General features: G+C 38.5%; 1 protein-coding gene across 4 annotated transcripts in view; it reads left to right on the top strand.

Moving 5' to 3' along the window:
• Positions 1-18,137, top strand: part of LOC139934467 (protein NDRG3-like) — a 57,140-nt gene that overhangs the window by 3,870 nt on the left and 35,133 nt on the right. Inside the window, exons 1-4 of one of the 4 annotated variants that reach the window (XM_071928713.1) lie at positions 9,126-9,452; positions 11,021-11,294; positions 11,964-12,063; positions 13,394-13,514. In XM_071928713.1, coding sequence (XP_071784814.1) covers positions 9,451-9,452; positions 11,021-11,294; positions 11,964-12,063; positions 13,394-13,514 — 497 coding nt within the window. In that variant the 5' untranslated portion in view covers positions 9,126-9,450. Of the gene's footprint in view, positions 1-9,125; positions 9,453-10,702; positions 10,779-11,020; positions 11,295-11,963; positions 12,064-13,393; positions 13,515-18,137 lie in introns of those variants that run through there. The other 3 variants (XM_071928709.1, XM_071928712.1, XM_071928710.1) reach the window with 3 other exon arrangements.

The raw sequence follows: 18,137 nt of genomic DNA, 5'->3' as shown, positions 1-18,137 counted from the left end.
GATCCCTCAATTTTATTATCGAGAGATAATACACACTGTACTAGTTTAAAAAAACATAACAATAAAATTCTAGTCATTTGTTTTTTCAATTGAACTTGGAAATTGTTTACAAATGTAGTTCATCATTGGTGTTATTGTGTTTGTCCACTTCAAAATGATCATCATAGTGATATTGATATCAGTTAGAATAATGAACTAGAATATTATTTACACGACATCATTTGTAATTTACACTCGCTTGCAATACGTGTTCTGTTTATTTACAGAGCCGATGCAGTATTGATTTCATTTAATAGAGAGAATTGGAATTTGGCACTTGAAGTGGAAAAACATTTTTTCTTTTTTTCTTCAGAAGTCATAACAAATTTGAATACTTTATTCATCAAGTGGCAGATTTTGAAAAGTGAAACAGCCCAGACGGCCAACTAAATTATCTTTTTAAAAACATGCTGGAAAGAAAAAGGGTTGATGTTGAAGGAAAGAACGTTATTTTAAAAATAATGTTTTTGTAGAAATAAAGTTCATTGACCACAGGTGAAATACAAATTTTGACTTGCAGTTCTTATAAGGTATACTATCCTGAATTATGGCAGTAGTGTTTGTAAAAAGATGGCGTACAAAACCATGTGGCCAGCCTAAAAAAAACAAACCTTTTTTGGTAATTCAGTAAAAAGTGCCAACACAACCAACACTCTGTACACTTGTACTGTAGTATTTATAAGGGGAACAGGTGACCAACTACTTTGTACAAGGCATGTATTGTGTAGTAACCCTGTTCCCCTTGTTTACCCTATGTGCCATAAAAAAAAACTTGTAACCAAATATTTTTGGTCAAAAAAGAAGAAGATTGAAAGTGGAACAAACAAGTGAAGTGAAAATCATTAATGTTGTACACACGTCACGTCACACGTGTGTACGCGTGTACAGTTGAATGCACGTAATGTGTATATCCCACTCTAGGCTATGACTGACCCAATTTCTAAACTGGATTAGTACTACCCCCTCAAACAAGTCAAATGAATAGTTTTTTTTTATTGTGTTGTGTGCATTACTATACAACAAAACCTCATTGCATTACTCGTTATTGATCATAATGACCTTGTTTGGGGGGTAATACGCCTGGAATTCCATGTTTGAGAGGGCAAGGCCATTTTCACTTTGCAAAGGGCATTTCCATTGGATAAGATAATGGGACCGTCACTGAAGATGTGGCACCAAGGCCAAAGGGCAATAGAGGCAGGTGCCTCTGTGTAATATCAGGCCTGCAATTCGGTAACAACATTGCAAGTTCAGCCTGCTTAAAGTTTTTCACCACAAACGGTCGCCCACATCGCCAGTGATTGCCCACTCCGTCCTCGGGCCTGGAATTTCACATAGGCCATGTCCTTGAGCTCGCTTTCTCGCGTTAACACTTTCACACTTTAAGTAACCTTTCAGGCCTGTGCTTCTTTTTTGAAAGGGCAAGGGCACCAAGGCATTTTTTCCTTGGTAAAGGGCACCCTATGAGGACATTGATGATTTCTACTGGGCATTTCAAGGCCACCAAGGCAATGACTCAAGGGCATCGAGAATTAGTATCGGGCCTGCCCTTTGCAAAATGAAATTTGCCTTGCCTGAAATTCCAGGCCTGGGTGATACGTACAAATTTACAGCTACCCTGGTGATGAGTCCCCTAACTAGGCAATCTAGATGCACATTGGCTAACTGGGCCGGGAACCAATCTCGCCCAGGCAAATTTACATAGCAAAATAATTGGACTAAACAAGTTTTGTGCGAACTGAATACTAAATTGATGATTGTTTTTGTAGCAACTGATTACATTTTGTGCCACAGCAATTTACTTTGCTATTGGCGAGGGAAATCATTCGTTGTATCTGTCACCAATGATACAATGCCTTAAAGGCAGTGGACACTATTGATAATTGTCAAAGACCAGTCTTCTCACCTGGTGTATCTCAACATATGCATAAAATAACAAACCTGTGAAAGTTTGAGCTAAATCGGTCGTTGAAATTGCGAGATAATAATGAAAGAAATTTAGCACCCCTGTCACACCAAGTTATGCTTTCAGATGCTCGATTTCGAGACCTCAAATTCTAAATCTGAGGGGGCTCTAAATCAAATTCGTGGAAAATTACTTCTTTCATGAAAACTACATTACTTCAGAGGGAGCAGTTTCTCACAATAATTCATACTATCAACCTCTCCCCATTACTCGTTACCAAGGAAGGTTTTATGCTAATAATTATTTTGAGTAATTACCAATAGTGTCCACTGCCTTTAAGTAATGTTTAATTAGACATCCGCATGTATGTAGTTCAGCTGTATTTTTATTGATTTCAAAATTAAATAATTTCATAAACTATCTCAAAACTTCTTTTAAAACTGATATATTGTTTCATTTGTAAAAAATACAAAATTTATTTAAAAACAAAATAAAACAAAAAACACACAGAATACGTGTACATGTGTTAAGTTTTCAAACAACACCAAACTACAAACATGTCAAACAAATTCAGAATATCAGGTAAAAAATATATATATATTGATTTCTCTTTTTTACACTGACAAGGCATCTTACCTCTGGGCATATGTTACAAGCACAAGGAGTAAATAAGTGACTTGTCTATGTTGACATTTTCAAACCAATTTAGAAAGACTTAAAGACACTGGACACCATTGGTTTGTCAAAGACCAGTCTTCTCACTTGGTGTATCTCAAAATATGTATAAAATAACAAAACTGTGAAATTTTGAGTTCAATTGGTCGTCGAAGTTGCGAGATAATAATGAAAGAAAAAACAACCTTGTCACACGAAGTTTTGTGCTTTCAGGTGCAAGTTGATGTCGAGACCTCATCTAATTCCAAGGTTCAAAATCAAATTTGAGGAAAATTACTTTTTTCTCGCAATGTTTTATACTATCAACCTCTCCCATTACTCGTTACCAAGTGAGGTTTTGCTAATAATTAGTTTGAGTAATTACCAATAGTAAAAATCATATGCTGCTTAAATATTAGTATCAGCGAGCAGAAAACATGCTCCAAGCCAAGTCTATTTTGCCATGCAAAAATGCTGTCATATGAAATCATTCCTATTGTACAATATAAGATCAATAAATACCTTTAAAACAGTTTTTCATTTTGCTCTTTATGTACGCTGGACCATCAAATTAATTATAACGTTTTATTATAATTATGACCAAGTTCATTTGTTTTTATGAAACAAACAAAGTTCTTTTTCATGGAAGATATTTAATATTAGGATTACACGTTGTTTACACCTTCCATAGATGTTGATGAATATTGGAGATTTCACACCTGGTGAGACATATGAATTGATTCCAGCGTGGATGGATGGCTTGCGCATAGCCATGGGCAGGTTCTGTCTGGGTCTTGAGGTTGGTGTTATTGTACGTGTAGGGGGTGCACCCCATTAAATTGGAGAAAACAGAGCGTCTCCTCATTAACGACACCATGATTGAGTCATCCAAGCTGCTTTAAAGGTGTTTTGAAACAACTTTTTTTTTAGTGTGGGGTGGACAAGTTTCTTTTTCTACTGTTTCTATTTTGTGTATCACTTGTGAAAACAAACTTGAAATGAAGGCATTTCATTTGTGCATTGTCACAGAATAATCACTCTGGCTTCATGTATTCTATTTCACACGGTGAAGGAATTTCACCCAACGACCATATCACTGCAACATTACGCTCATTGTACAATGTATACTCTTTACATTTCAAAGCCCTATTAGCTTTCCCACCGTCACGCTCAGGGCAAACTTTTAATTAATTTCTAAAGATCCGCTTACACTATTTGTCTCCTGTCTCTCGGCTCGTGCACAAGCACGATGGATGGAATAACAAGCCATCAGTAGACCGATCATAGCGCTGTCGATGGTCTGACAATGCATGCAAGACATGTTCTCGCTGCAGATTTGCATCATGCCGCGACACTCACTTGCCCCTAGGGGGGTTCGAAATCAGAAGACCTCATTTTGTGGACTGGTTCCCACTAGCAATGTGCTGTTTGATATTTGCACAATCGTTGCATTTCCATTCCCCAAGCCTGGAATTACACAGAGAGGCCATAGCCTCTGTTGCCCCTTGGCCTTGGTGCCCTTTCAAAACATTTCCCATAGACTTGACGATTTTCCAATGAAAGTGCCCTTTGCAAAATGGAAATGGCCTTGCCCTCTCAAAGTTCCTGGACTGCAACCCCCCCCCCCCCACCTTCAAAGTTGCATTCATGTAGTTTTTTCATGGGATCCTTAAAAAGGGTTGTTTAATGTTTGTATTATGTAATTTAACAAGCCATCAGTTTAGTCCGATCATGTAGATTAGAGGGTGGTATGGAAATGAATTCAAGACATGCCTCGTTGCAGACATGCATCATGCCGAAACACTCTCTGTCTTGAGGGGGTGCCAAACAGAAGACCTCATTAGTGGTTCCCCTAGCTACATGTAGGTGCTGTTTGATTATCCGCACAGTCTTTGCACTATCCCCCGCCCCCCCCCCCCCATTCCTTCCTTCAAAATAGCATTTGATGATACGATATAAAGGCAAAGCATACCGTTGGTTGTTGGAACCATTCGATTATCGATCGTCCATGTATAACACTGTATAATTACACAATAAAACAAACTGGTCTGTGATTTTTTAATTCCAATCGTATTTTTTTGAGATTTCGCCAAAGAATTACCCCTACACTGTACATAATACAATCTGAGAAATGTTACTGAAAGTAACGCTAAACTTTGGGGCATTAAAAAATGACATCTTTTTACATAATTTTGCTAATAAAAGCTGATGTACATGTAGGCCAATTCATGTAGGCCAATTAAGAGTGATTATGAAACATGTATTATTTCCCTTTAATTTGTTCAAAATGAAAATCCTCCAAATTCCTGAGTGATGAATAGTCATAAGAGTCGATTGCATTCCATCCCTGCAGTTCCTGTTGATTGAATTGTCTGTTTCGCCCTTGGCCAGTTTGCCCGTTTCCACCTCACTGAATCCATATCAAAGAAAGTTCAGGCCTGAATGTGGATGTGTAATTTCATTGATCACTAATAATTATAAGCTGCATTCTTAACATTTCACCTGTTGAGCAGTTCTTAATTTTTGGATTTGTTATTACAATGTTTTACTATTTAAAGCCATTGGACACTTTCAGAAACAGTTTTGTCCAAGGTCCACACTTCGTGTATCACAACTTCTATATAAAATAACAAACCTGTGAAAATTTAGGCTCAATCGGTCTTCGGAGTCGGGAGAAAATAACGGGAAAACCCCACCCTTGTTTCCGCACGTTTCGCCGTGTCATGACATGTGTTTAAAATAAATCTGTAATTCTCGATATCGGTAATTGATATTGTTTTACTGTTTTCTCAAAAAGTAAAGCATTTCATGGAATAATTTTTTAAGAGAAGTCTTTCACCATTACCTTCTGTAAACCCTGTAAGTTATTTGTAAATCTGTGAACTTTTAATTTTTGTTCTGTACCAAAAGTGTCCAATGGCTTTAATGGGGTGTGTAGATAGCTTGGCCATGTTGGAACTTTTATAATTACTTTTATAATGAAATTGAATGGGTTGGTAATGTGCAATACATGTACACGATCAAAAGACGGCTGAACGCAAACAATGCGCATCTGTGGTCTCAAACAAATAATGTGTACATGCAAAGTAATGTAAACAACATAATTGCGTGCACACAATGAACAAGAACATGTAATTGAACAGTGATTAATTGTCTACTCATCAAGCTCTGTAGAAATTTACACAGAGTGCAGGCCTGTATGCTTCGTTTTTGAAAGAAAAAGGGCACCGATGCTTTTTCTCTTTGGTAAAGCGCACCCTACACACAATGTATGAGGAATATGTAAATTTCTACTACAGAGCATTTAAGGGCACTGAGGCAATGACCACTGGGGGGCATGAAGGCAATCGCCTTCGTTGCCTCCGTTAAAAGCAGTGGACACTATTGGTAATTGTCAAAGACTAGCCTTCACAGTTGGTGTATCTCAACATATGCATAAAATAACAAACCTGTGAAAATTTGAGCTCAATCGGTCGTCGAAGTTGCGAGATAATAATGAAAGATAAAAACCCCCTTGTCACACGAAGTTGTGTGCGTTTAGATGGTTGATTTCGAGACCTCAAGTTCTTAACTTGAGGTCTCGAAATCCAATTCGTGGAAATTACTTCTTTCTCCAAAACTATGGCACTTCAGAGGGAGCTGTTTCTCACAATGTTTTATACCACCAGCCTCTCCCCATTACTCGTCACCAAGAAAGGTTTTATGCGAATAATTATTTTGAGTAATTACCAATAGTGTCCACTGCCTTTAAGTATCAGGCCTGAGAGTGTTTCACCGTGATCACAAAGAATGTACAAGTAGGCCTACGATCAAAAGTTTTGCAACCAGCGAACCCCACACCATAAAGGCTTCGAATACGTAGCTCCACCCCCACCCCATCTTCAACCTTCAATTTTCAAAGTTTGGAAACACTGCTTTCAAGACCATTTTGTTATAATAAGACAAGAATTAAGAAGTATTTAAAAGTAAAGTAGATCGAATATTAAATTTACAACACAAGACTATCGTGTCATAAACTACATACTGGCAAGACGCTCAAATCACTTGCCTTGTATTGGGCCTGTGGTCCAGTGTAAATTTGGAGCCCTTTAAGTTGCTGCGTTGGAAAGAGGTGGGAGAGTTCCATACTGTAGTACGTACATGTACATGTATTACAATAAGGGAATCAGTGTGTGGTGAAGAGGTTTTCAACTAAAATCCCAATGAGGCCTGGTTCTTGATAGTTTTACCGAGACAAAGTCGAGGTAAATTATCAAGAACCAGGCCTCGGCAGGTTTAAACCACTAGTTGAAAACCGATTCAACTCACTTTGATTCCCATTCATTCGGTCAAAAACATCAATACTTTATAGTCAATAAGTAAAATAAATGCAAAAATTATAATTGTTCAATGATTTCTTTCAACACAACACCCCTCCAGCTATGAAATGGTAAAGCCCTCCGCCGCCCCTGGGTAAACAACTCCTTATAAGGGAATGCTGTGCTTGCGCGTGTATCGCGTGATGTGGCACTACTGTTTCAGCCGTTGCTCTCGACCAATAGGAATGAAGAAACTGTCTTATAAGAACCTGTAGGTGCATTAAGCTTGCGTGTCACACTTTTTACTGGTGTTATATCATCCGATCAAACATCCCTCGTGATGCCCTCTCGACCAATCAGAATGGATAAACTGTCTCAGGTATTTATGAATGTACGTTAGCTAATGTAAAAAAAAACTTGTACACCCGCATGCGTTTTGACCACAGATTTTCCCAAAGCCATTTCAGTATAAGAAAAACAAAACGCGTCTTTCCTTCGGCAAAGCTTGTATGAACTCTTAGCTTGGCCACTGGTTGTTATTTTTTCTTCATGTTCCATACAGAGGGAGTAGAGCGAAACAATAAAAGAAATTATCTAAAATAAACACTTCTGGGAATGAGAGAATGCCATGCTGTAATAAACAACATTCCGTGTGTTTACGCTGTGTAGACTTAGGGGGATGCCGTTAGCGCTGATTGAATTTGCTGCATTTCCCTATTTGTACTGATTGAATTAACACGTCCCGGCCCTTAGTTCATCCGATTATTGAGTTCATCCTGGTTTGTACAGGGCGGTTAAAAGGCCAAATAAAAACAAAAAAATGTGAAGTGTACCCGCCCGCTTCCTTTTCAGAGGTCGCCTCCTTTTTTTCTTTTCTCTTTTATTTTCTTTTCTCTTTTATTAAACAATTTATATACAACAACGCTCGCTAAAACATTGTTTCTTTTTTCCCAAAATTGCCCAGCCATTGGTCTTAAATAATTTGTCCGGCAGCCATTTAAAAAAAAAGAAAAGAAAAAAAACAACCCCTTTTTTCCCCCAAAAAGGAGGCACTAAACATGTTTTTTACTTGTTTGGCCTAATACAGGGTTTAGCGCACAAGGAAGTGCAAGATATCACCAGGTTGGATTGCCGTGATTGCTGAGGGTGATGGCGCAGGGCATCGCGCTTCCGAGGGTTGTACGGTTTTTAAAGAAGTGCCAAGTTGGAGGAAGGGGGGGGGGGGGGCTTTTTTTCCCTTCATTTCACAGAGAAGTTGTTTTGCCCGTAGCTTTGTTAATAGTTTTACAAGATTAAGAGTCTGGGAAACCATGCACAGTATGTTCACAATTTAAGTATTGACATTGTATGATAAAAGAGTAAGCAGAGACTGCTAACTCTCCGCGGTTTAATTGGCAGACAGTTCCCTGAAAATAAACCAATCTTTCCATTTGTTCAGATGAAGTAGTTGTTGCTACGAAAGCTACATGTATGCAGTTTTTCTAATATTAGTTAGTCTTTAAGTGCTGGTTTAATCAATTATAAAAGGCAAAAGCAGGCCTGTGTGCTTCGTTTTTGAAAGGGCAATGGCACCAATGAATTTTCTCTTTGGATGAGGAAATTGTAAATTTCTACTGGAGCATTCAAAGGGCACCAATGGGCAATGACCAGGGGGCATGGAGGTAATGGCATTGGTTGCCTCATTGAAAATATCAGGCATGCTTCCTGATTATGGAAACTTCATTCCTTATATTGAATTTCTTTCTAATATATCTCCCTGATTAATAAGACAAACGCAGGATGTACATATGCTTCGTTTTTTGAAAAGGCAAGGGCACCACTTGAGGGAAATTCTCCTTGGTAAGGTACATACAAAGGGCACCCTATGAGCATTTCAAGGGCACCAAGGCAATGACCAGGGGCATGGACCCAATCGCCTTCGTTGCCTTTAAGAAGTATCAGGCCTGCAAAAGAAAAATGTGTTCAGCTGATGCCCGAACTCTTAAAAAAAACACCACATCAGGCAATGCAGCTTTAAGACTGGAATTGTGTCCACTATAAAGAGCCTACTCTTTGTGCATGATACACACGTACCGCACACCACACACAGTATCCACTCACTGATCTTACTATACAATGTAATTTCACAGTCGGCGCTATCGTGTCTGTCGTCTGGTAAACAGTTTGCGGACAGTGCATATCTGCAGTGCACAACCATTCGTCTTCTGCATTGTTGGAGAGGTTGTGCTGACTGTAAACACCTTCTCCTGTAGGCAAGGGGGAGTCTCGGAATTTAGAAAGGGGTGTCGGAAATACATGTAGAGGCGTCGGAACAGTGTAATCGGAGGATCCAGTTTGCAGTGCTGTCTCATTGCAGTGGATGCTTTTGCTCAAGTTCAGTGGATGCTTTTGCTCAAGTTCAGTTGATGCTTTTGCTCAAGTTCAGATGGAAGTTTTTTACCTGCTGAGTTAAATACTTTGTCTTGTTAATTGATGGCCAGTTTCATGGTTCAGCTTAAAAGTGTATCTGTCGGATTTGAACAGCAGACAGTGTTTTTTTGAAGCTGCTCTAAGATGTGAGTAAAGCACACTTAAAATAGTTCAGCATACAGTAATCACAGTGTTTTCTATGCAGTTATCAGTCCTGTAGTGTATGTAATCGATTGCCGTAAACAAACTGGCAAAGTTATTATTTGGTGTTACAAAGGCAGTGGGCACTTTTGGTAATTACTCAAAATAATTATAATCATAAAACCTTACTTGATTATGTGTAATGGGGAGAGGTTGATAGTATAAAACATTGTGAGAAACGGCTCCCTCTGAAGTATTGCAATTACTTTTCCTTGAAAAGTAATTTTCCAGTAATTTGATTTTGAGACCTTCCAGATTTAGAATTTGAGGTCTCGAAATCAAGCATCTGAAAGCACACAACTACGTGTGACAAGGGTGTTTTTTTTTCTTTCATTATTATCTCGCAACTTTGACGATCGATTGAGGACAAATTTTCACAGGTTTGTTATTTTATGCATAGGCTATGTTGAGATACACCAAGTGAGAAGACTAGTCTTTGACATTTACCAATAGTATCCAGTGTGTTTAACGGTGTTCTCTGTACAGACCTGATGCGTTTGTTTCTGAAACTTGGGCAAGCTAAAGCAGTTTTTGTGCAAGTTAGATTGTGCAAGTGCTGGACATTATTATTTGAACATTTTGGAGGCTTGTTTAAGTGCGTGAGTTCTTTTCCTTCATGCTTTAAGCAAAAATGTTTGAGTATGCACGAGACTTGGCAAAGGGTCTATAGCAAAGGGCACCTTCCTCGATGAAGGAAATTAAAAAATGACTGAAATATTTGTATCAGTTAGCCGGACTGAATGACGCGGACAGATGAACTGTTTATTTGGGGTAAACATTCTGAAGTACGTATCATTTGGAGGTAATGTGAACGCGTGATGAAAAACAACTATTCATTATGGACTAAATGTGGAATTATAAATTCTGAGATTGATTACATGTACACGTATACATCTTAAGATATTATCGACAGAAAAAAAAGCAGGATGTTCCATCGCCATTATTTTGTAAATTGAAAATACCTGCACAACAATGACAATTACATTTTATCAACCGTAGAAAATATGTTGCCTCACAGAGGAAATGAGGGATTAAAAATAAGCAAACAAGACATGACTTTGAGATAAAAAAAAAACATAAGATTAAATCACACGACTTGATTAGCTTACATGCTGTCTTTGTTTACTTTGAATCATTGTTCCCCGTTTACATTGCGTCATGTGCGCTGCCATATCTTCATCCCCTAATGATTAAGTTCATCGTGCTTGGAACTCGGTGACCGATTGCTTATGGTGGATACACATCATTGCTTTACCTGTACAGTCTCGAAGGTAACTAAACAGAATTTGGAACACAAACATTTCTTCCAACGATGCCATTTTGATACAGTGAGATAAATGTAAGATGTATACTCGAACGAACGGCCATTCCACTGCTATAGGTTCCAATACAAACTTCTCCATAAAAGTGTCCCTTACCCGAGGAAAATTGTTGTGCCTCTTACAGGAGCGAACGCTTGAAATTGTTTGAAGATACTTTTTTCAAATATTTTTTTCTCCATCCCTTCACCCAGGTCAAGACGTAAAGGAGAACCCTCGTCCGTCCAGCAGAAGATGTCTTACCAAAAACTCTCTGGCAACGAGCCTGAGAACGACGTGGAACTTAGCAATGTCCAGGCCACTGAGCCCTCGGACAACTACCATAAATTAGGATCGGAGGAGCCCGACGTGGAGGGATTCGACGGCATTCAGATCTCGGATGTCAAGGCTCGGGCGTTTGATGGATTTGACGACACACATAGGAGCCCTCTTCTGAAGGGGCCGGCCGGGGAGAAAGTGAAATATGAGGTGTGTTCCTGTTCTGTTTTTGTTTTGCTTTAAAATGAAAATCACAGCTTAGATTTTGGGGTCAAGTAATTCTCTTCTGATGCTGAATTTCTTTTCGAAACTTTTCGACCAACTACATTGTAATTGTAAGTTCCTGTCAAAATCCTGTATTGAGTGCTCATTCTGGCAATCATAAAAAGATTTTGGGTTGAATAGAGAAAAAAATCTCTTGAGCGGGATTTGAACCAATGTTCTTGCAATTGAGATAATTGTCGCATCCCATAAGGTTGTCCACTGGGTGTTGTTTCAGAGGTTGTATCCAAAACTTGGGTGTGATCCCTGGCTACATGTACATGGCAGTTAACAGTCGAATGGCTACTGACTGGCCCCTTTGAACAAAGATATTGCTTAGAAAATGAGATCACCACAAAGGGATACATTGGATCTGTTAGTAGATCTTTTGGTAGGGCATGTTAAACTAGAGGTAGTTGGTTCAAGCCATGCTAGGGTCGATTGTCCCTTTCTCAACACCAAATTATAACAATATTACAGTAATTGGTAATGAGTTTTTGACAGACAAAAAATATATTGTTGTTAAATTGTGGTGTGTGCTCACAGTACATTCAGAAAAAAACACCCAAATAACAGTAAACAGAATATAATTTGTTTCCCATATGTCTATTTTCACAGCTTGAATATGTTGCCGACGACAATGGGATTATGCTAGTCGCTGTACAAGGAGATCGATCTAAGCCAGCCATCATCACATACCATGATATTGGATTGAATCGTAAGTGCTAGCATTAAGGTCCTTCCTAATAGAATGTCGGACAGCCAATTTCAGATTGCTCAGTGGGTTTATTGTTTTTTTTCCAGATCCTGTTTAAAGAGAGTTAAACCAACGGTTCTTTTCAGAACAACCCCAACTCATTTAGAGAATAGTCATTACATGGTGTTACCGCAAACTCTTCTATAGATCCTGTTTACTTATCAGTGATCTTTCGCTGCTTGCTTTGTCAGTTTGCAGTCTGTGTAAATTGTACTTCCATTAGAAGTTTTTGACATTGCACCACCTCGCTGAGTTTATTAGCCAATTTCATTTAATTTTATTTATTAACTCTGGTCATGAAGCCAAGGACTTACGGTAAAGGAAACTTTTTTCTGTACTAGCCAAGAACCCAATGGAGACAAAGAAGGAAGTTTCAGTTTTAGATGTGGGAGGAAAACCCCAGAGAACTAATCTAGGGAAAACCCAAGCAGTCAAGTAGGGACTGAAAACCCAATTGTCCACATATGGAAACATGCAATGAAAACACCCAGTCTAATTAAGCAACATTCATAAATACCTCAGACAGTTTCGCTATTCCTATTGGTGGAGAGTGCGTCACGTGGGTGTGTATAAACTTTTGTTTATGACCGGTAAAAAGTGTTAATTCATGGGTGTGACACGCGACCTTGCACCTGTTCTTATAAGACAGTTTCTTCATTCCTATTGGTCGAGAGCAACGACCGGGACAGTTGTGCCACATCACGCGCGACGCGCAAAGCATTCCCTTATAAGGAGTTGTTTACCCGAGGGCGGCGGTGGGCTTTACCATTTCTTAGCTGGAGGGGTGTTGTGTTGAAAGACATCATTTAACAATTATAATTGTTGCATTTATTTTACTTTTTGACCAAAAAGTGATGATGTTTTTGACCGAAAAGGTATATAATTTATGAATGGGAATCGTCTCGGTAAAATGATCAAGAACGAGGCCTCGTTGGGATTAAACCACTAGTTGAAAACCTCTTCACCACACATTGATTCCCTTATTTATGGATTAGGAGGCGGTAGCTGCTTATATTTGGGCAGCATTTAGGGTTACTCAAGTTCAAGAAACTTGAGTGCCATATTCAAGTCTTTCATATTACATTTATTGTACAAAAGTATTTATTGTTTAATGATGGGCCACGATTTTGCTTTGGAGGGACTGGGAACCTATACAGTTTGCTCGTGGTAATGTACAATGTTGGAAACTCACAGACCCCAGGAAAATGAGGCGTAAAGCTTCCCTTACATTTTTCTCGCGTTGCTGCTGAGATCAAGATTTTGCTTTGAATTGTTTTCTTTTTCTTTCCAGATGTGACCTGCTTCCAGGGATTCTTCAACTTTCCTGACATGGCACCCATCTTGAAGCAGTGCTGTGTGTACCATGTGAATGCACCAGGACAGGAACAGGGCGCGGCACAGATACCTGAAGGGTAGGTTTGTTTGTTTGTTTGTCTGTCTGTCTGTCTGTGCTCACAAGATGGACATTGTGGGGTTACATACACACATATATTAGAAGCACTTAAACACTAACTTATTACATAACTTATTACTTACAAAAGCTATAGCATTTTAAGCAAGAAGTTTTCAAGGGAATTTTGTTATTGTGACCATCTTCAGGCCTATTGACCCCTTGCATGTGCGTCACACGCGGCAACTGATGCCACGCTCACCATGTTGGTGGTCAATAGGCTTACGTGTAAACGCCGTGTCACCTAAAAATGCGCACTTCACTGAATAACACACGTTGACATTGACCACCAAAATGGCGCATCCAAGATTATTCTGATGATGGCGTCAGGTGAAATGGGTCAACATCATGCAAATTGTGAACATTTCTACTTCAAATTGTCCAGTGTCATGCACCTCCAGTGTACCTAATTTTTTAAATTTTCGTATTGTATTTGAAATAAAATGTTATCCCTGGCTGCCACTTTTTAGGTTTTATGGTAAACTTTGTTGTGATCCCTGGCCACACGGTAGTTTTTTAGGTTGAATGGCTTCTGACTGGCACCTCTGATATTGACATAAAAAAGGAGACTGCCAACCATAGGGCTAGAGTTGGTTGAGTGCCAGTATGTTAATTTTAGGGTCACAAATGTTCAAAATAGTATTCATCTCGTTACAAAAAGTAATTATCTGCTTCTATTTAAATAACCAAGTCTATGATACAGGATCATATTTCCTTTGACTTAATCTTTGATGGTGTGGTTCTCCCCCCCCCCCCCCCCCCTCTGGGGGGCATTACTGAACCTTCAATATTGACCGGTCAATATTCACTCACCCGGCCCCCCTGGGCAGTTCCTACTCAATAGTATCATGGAGGTAGAAAGTATCAAGTCCTATGCATTCTTAATAAATAATCCCATCGTCTGCTTTCCTCGCATGGAGAAACTCTACATACATGTAGCATGTAATTAACTCACACACATCTAATATTACTTCCTGAGATGACGGCTTGAAAGACTAAAAGGTTTTCTCAATTGTACAGAGAAAATGTGTTGTGGCAGTGACATTAATTGGGGCTGTCTAGACAGTGCAGTGTATGGGTGGTGGTTTAATGAACTAGTTAATGGCTGCAAAATACAATTGAATTCATTAAATGTAACATGTTTTTTTTTACACTATTGTAATGGGCCTATTGTAAATTTCTATCAACAGAAATTACATCAGCCAGCCAAAGACCACATTAAAAACTTATATAAATACTTGAACTAATTAATAACTGCAAAAAACAATTGTATTCATTTCAATAGTGTAATCATAATAATAATAATTATGGAAGTTCCAGGTTAGTCTTTGTGTGTGTTTTTGTGAAGGGACACTTTTTCAGTTTTAAACGCACTCCGAGGCAGTGAAGTAATATAATGAGAAGTCTCCTCGATGCACTTTAAAACAAAAATAGTGTTCCCCACTTTTACTAGGGAGGACATTTCTTGTCTGAATTAAGTAGAATTCCGAAATCTACTTGACGACAGTTAGAGTAAAAGTAAATCTTATAATACCCAAAGAACAAAGTCTACACATCAAAGTAGTACCCAGGGTGTTACCGCAAGCCAAATACATACTGTACATGTGTACCTCACCATGCAATGCCTCAAAACATTTAAAGGGCAGGAGCTGTTAATAGTATAAAACATTGGGAGAAATGGCTCCCTCTGAAGTGCCTTAGTTTTTCGAGAAAGAGGTAATTTCTCTCTAAAATAATAAAAGACTTCTAGCTAGAAGTCTTTTATTCTTTTCTGAAAGCACACAAATTCGTCCAACAAGGGTGTTTTTTCTTTCATCATTTTCTTGCAACTTCGATGACCGATTGAGCCCAAATTTTCACAGGCTTGTTATTTTATGCTTATGATAGGATACATCAAGTGAGACTACTGGTCTTTGACAATTACCAAACATGTACAGTGCCTTTAAACACTTAATTGTTGTACAAGAGAAAATAAAACTGGCTGTTGCAAGTTAATGGCTTGACAGTTCAACCCTTGCAAAAAAAGGAAAGATTCTGATGAAGAATCTACTAGGGGCGAAACGTCAGCCCATTAACTTTTTTTTTTGCGTTTTGTTGTACAGTATGAACATTGCAGGCTTTTATGTACGGTACAAATGTTCGTACATTATCCTTGCCTTTAAAGGCAGTGGACACTATTGGTAATTTCTCAAAATAATTATTAGCATAAAACCTTTCTTGGTGACAAGTAATGGGGAGAGGTTGGTGGTATAAAACATTGTGAGAAACAGCTCCCTGTGAAGTGCCATAGTTTTGGAGAAAGAAGTAATTTCCCACGAATTTGATTTCGAGACCTCAAGTTTAGAACTTGAGGTCTCGAAATCAACCATCTAAACGCACACAACTTCGTGTGACAAGGGTGTTTTCTTCTTTCATTATTATCTCGCAACTTTGATGACCGATTGAGCTCAAATTTTCACAGGTTGGTTATTTTATGCATACGTTGAGATACACCAACTGTGAAGGCTAGTCTTTGACAAGTGCCAATAGTGTCCACTGCCTTTAACACTGTTTTGAAAGGTGTTAAAGAAAGACTATCCAACTGGGCTCAGCTTCACAAAGCATTAAGATTCATCTTTAATGGGTTGCAAATATGACTGGACACTCCCATAGTGTCACACTCCCATAGAACTGAAGAGAGCCACCGGTTTTCTATAGAAACTCTATAGGTAGTCTATAGAAATTTTTTCATCTGTAGTATTTATATAGAATATTTTTGTTTATAGAATCTAACTTCTATTAGGATGTCTTAAAGAAATATTTGTACTGAATAGAGCCTCTAGAATCTGTTTTCATCCTTACACCGATGTGTAACTGATCCATATTAGGATGGATACATAACTTAAAGGCAGTGGACACTATTGGTAATTACTCAAAATAATTATTAGCATAAAACCTTTCTTGGTGACGAGTAATGGGGAGAGATTGATGGTATAAAACAAAGTGAGAAACGGCTCCCTCTGAAGTGCCATGGTTTTTTGAGAAAGACCAATTTTCCACGAATTTGATTTCGAGACCTCAAGTTTGGTCTCGAAATCAACCATCTAAACGCACACAACTTCGTGTGACAAGGGTGTTTTTTCTTTCATTATTATCTCACAACTTCAATGACCGATTGAGCTCAAATTTTCACAGGTTAGTTATTTTCTGCATGTTGAGATACACCAACTGTGAAGGCTTGTCTTTGACAATTACCAATAGTGTCCACTGCTTTTAAAAGCATTGGACACTGTGGGTAAATACTCAAAATAATTGTTAGCATAAAAACTACTTGGTAACGAGCAATGGAGAGCTGTTGATTAGCATAAAAAAACTGAGAGAAACGGCGTCCTCTTAAGTAATGAGTTTTTGAGAAAGAAGTAATTTCTCACTAAAATATTTGAATTGAATTCGAGACCTCAGCATCTGAAAGCACACAATTTGTGACAAGGGTGTTTGTTCTTTCCATTATTCTCTCACAAATTTGTCGACCAATTGAGTTGAAATGTTCGCAGGCTTGTTATTTTATGCATTTATGGTGAGATACACCAAGTGAGAAGACTGGTCTTTGACATTTACCAAAGGTGTCCAGTGCCTTTAAGATGAGTTGCCAGTATAACCTTACCATTGCTTAGCAGTTAAGATGGGTTAGCACTTTCGATCTTTCGAGCAGTCTCAATCTTGGCTCTTTGTGAAACTGACCCACTCGTAAACATCAGGGCCCAATTTCATGGAACTGCTTATATAAGCAGAAAGTGTCGTACAAGATTGTATTCTGGCATTCTACACTGCATGTTGTGAAGTGTGAACTGCTTTGTATAAAATGACACACGCATGGTGTAGCTTACATGTATATGTATAGCGCAGTAGTCATGGGACAAAAAAACATGTTGAATTAGTACGAAAATGCACAGGTTATGTCGTTTAGGTCATGTAATGGTTTGAACACAGGTACAGCATGACCCTAAGAATAAAACAACAACTTTGTTATGAAAAGTCTAGAAAAGTCCTTGTGCTCAGTAAAGATTTCAGAATGTAATACGATGAACATGTACAATAAACCAAGTTAGTTATCAACGCAATATTTGTTCCACCATTCCGTTAAAGGCAGTGGACATTATTGGTAATTACTCAAAATAATTATTAGCAAAAAACTTTAAGGAACACGTTGCCTTGGATCGGTCGAGTTGGTCTTTTGAAAGCGTTTGTAAGCGTTTGTTATAAAATGCATTGGGTAGAAAGATGTTGTAAAAGTAGAATACAATTATCCACACAAACATGCCACGAAAATGCACGGTTTCACTTTTACCTCGTCTACGGTCGGCCATTTATGGGAGTCAATTTTAATGGGAGTCAAATTGTTGACTCCCATAAATGGCCGACCATGTTAGTTCGCAGAGTAAAAGGAAAACAATGCAATTTCGGGGCAAATTTGTGTGGATCAATTTTATTCTACTTTTAAAAGATCTTCCTATCCATGCATATACAAACGCTTTTTATAGACCAACTCGTCCGATCCAAGGCAAAGTGTTCCTTAAACATGGTAACGAGTAATGGGAAGACGTCT

Source organism: Asterias amurensis, chromosome 3 (assembly GCF_032118995.1).
Source record: "Asterias amurensis chromosome 3, ASM3211899v1".
Classification (NCBI taxonomy): domain Eukaryota; kingdom Metazoa; phylum Echinodermata; class Asteroidea; order Forcipulatida; family Asteriidae; genus Asterias; species Asterias amurensis.
Note: the sequence above shows the minus strand (reverse complement) of the source record. Positions and strands in the feature narration are given on the sequence as shown.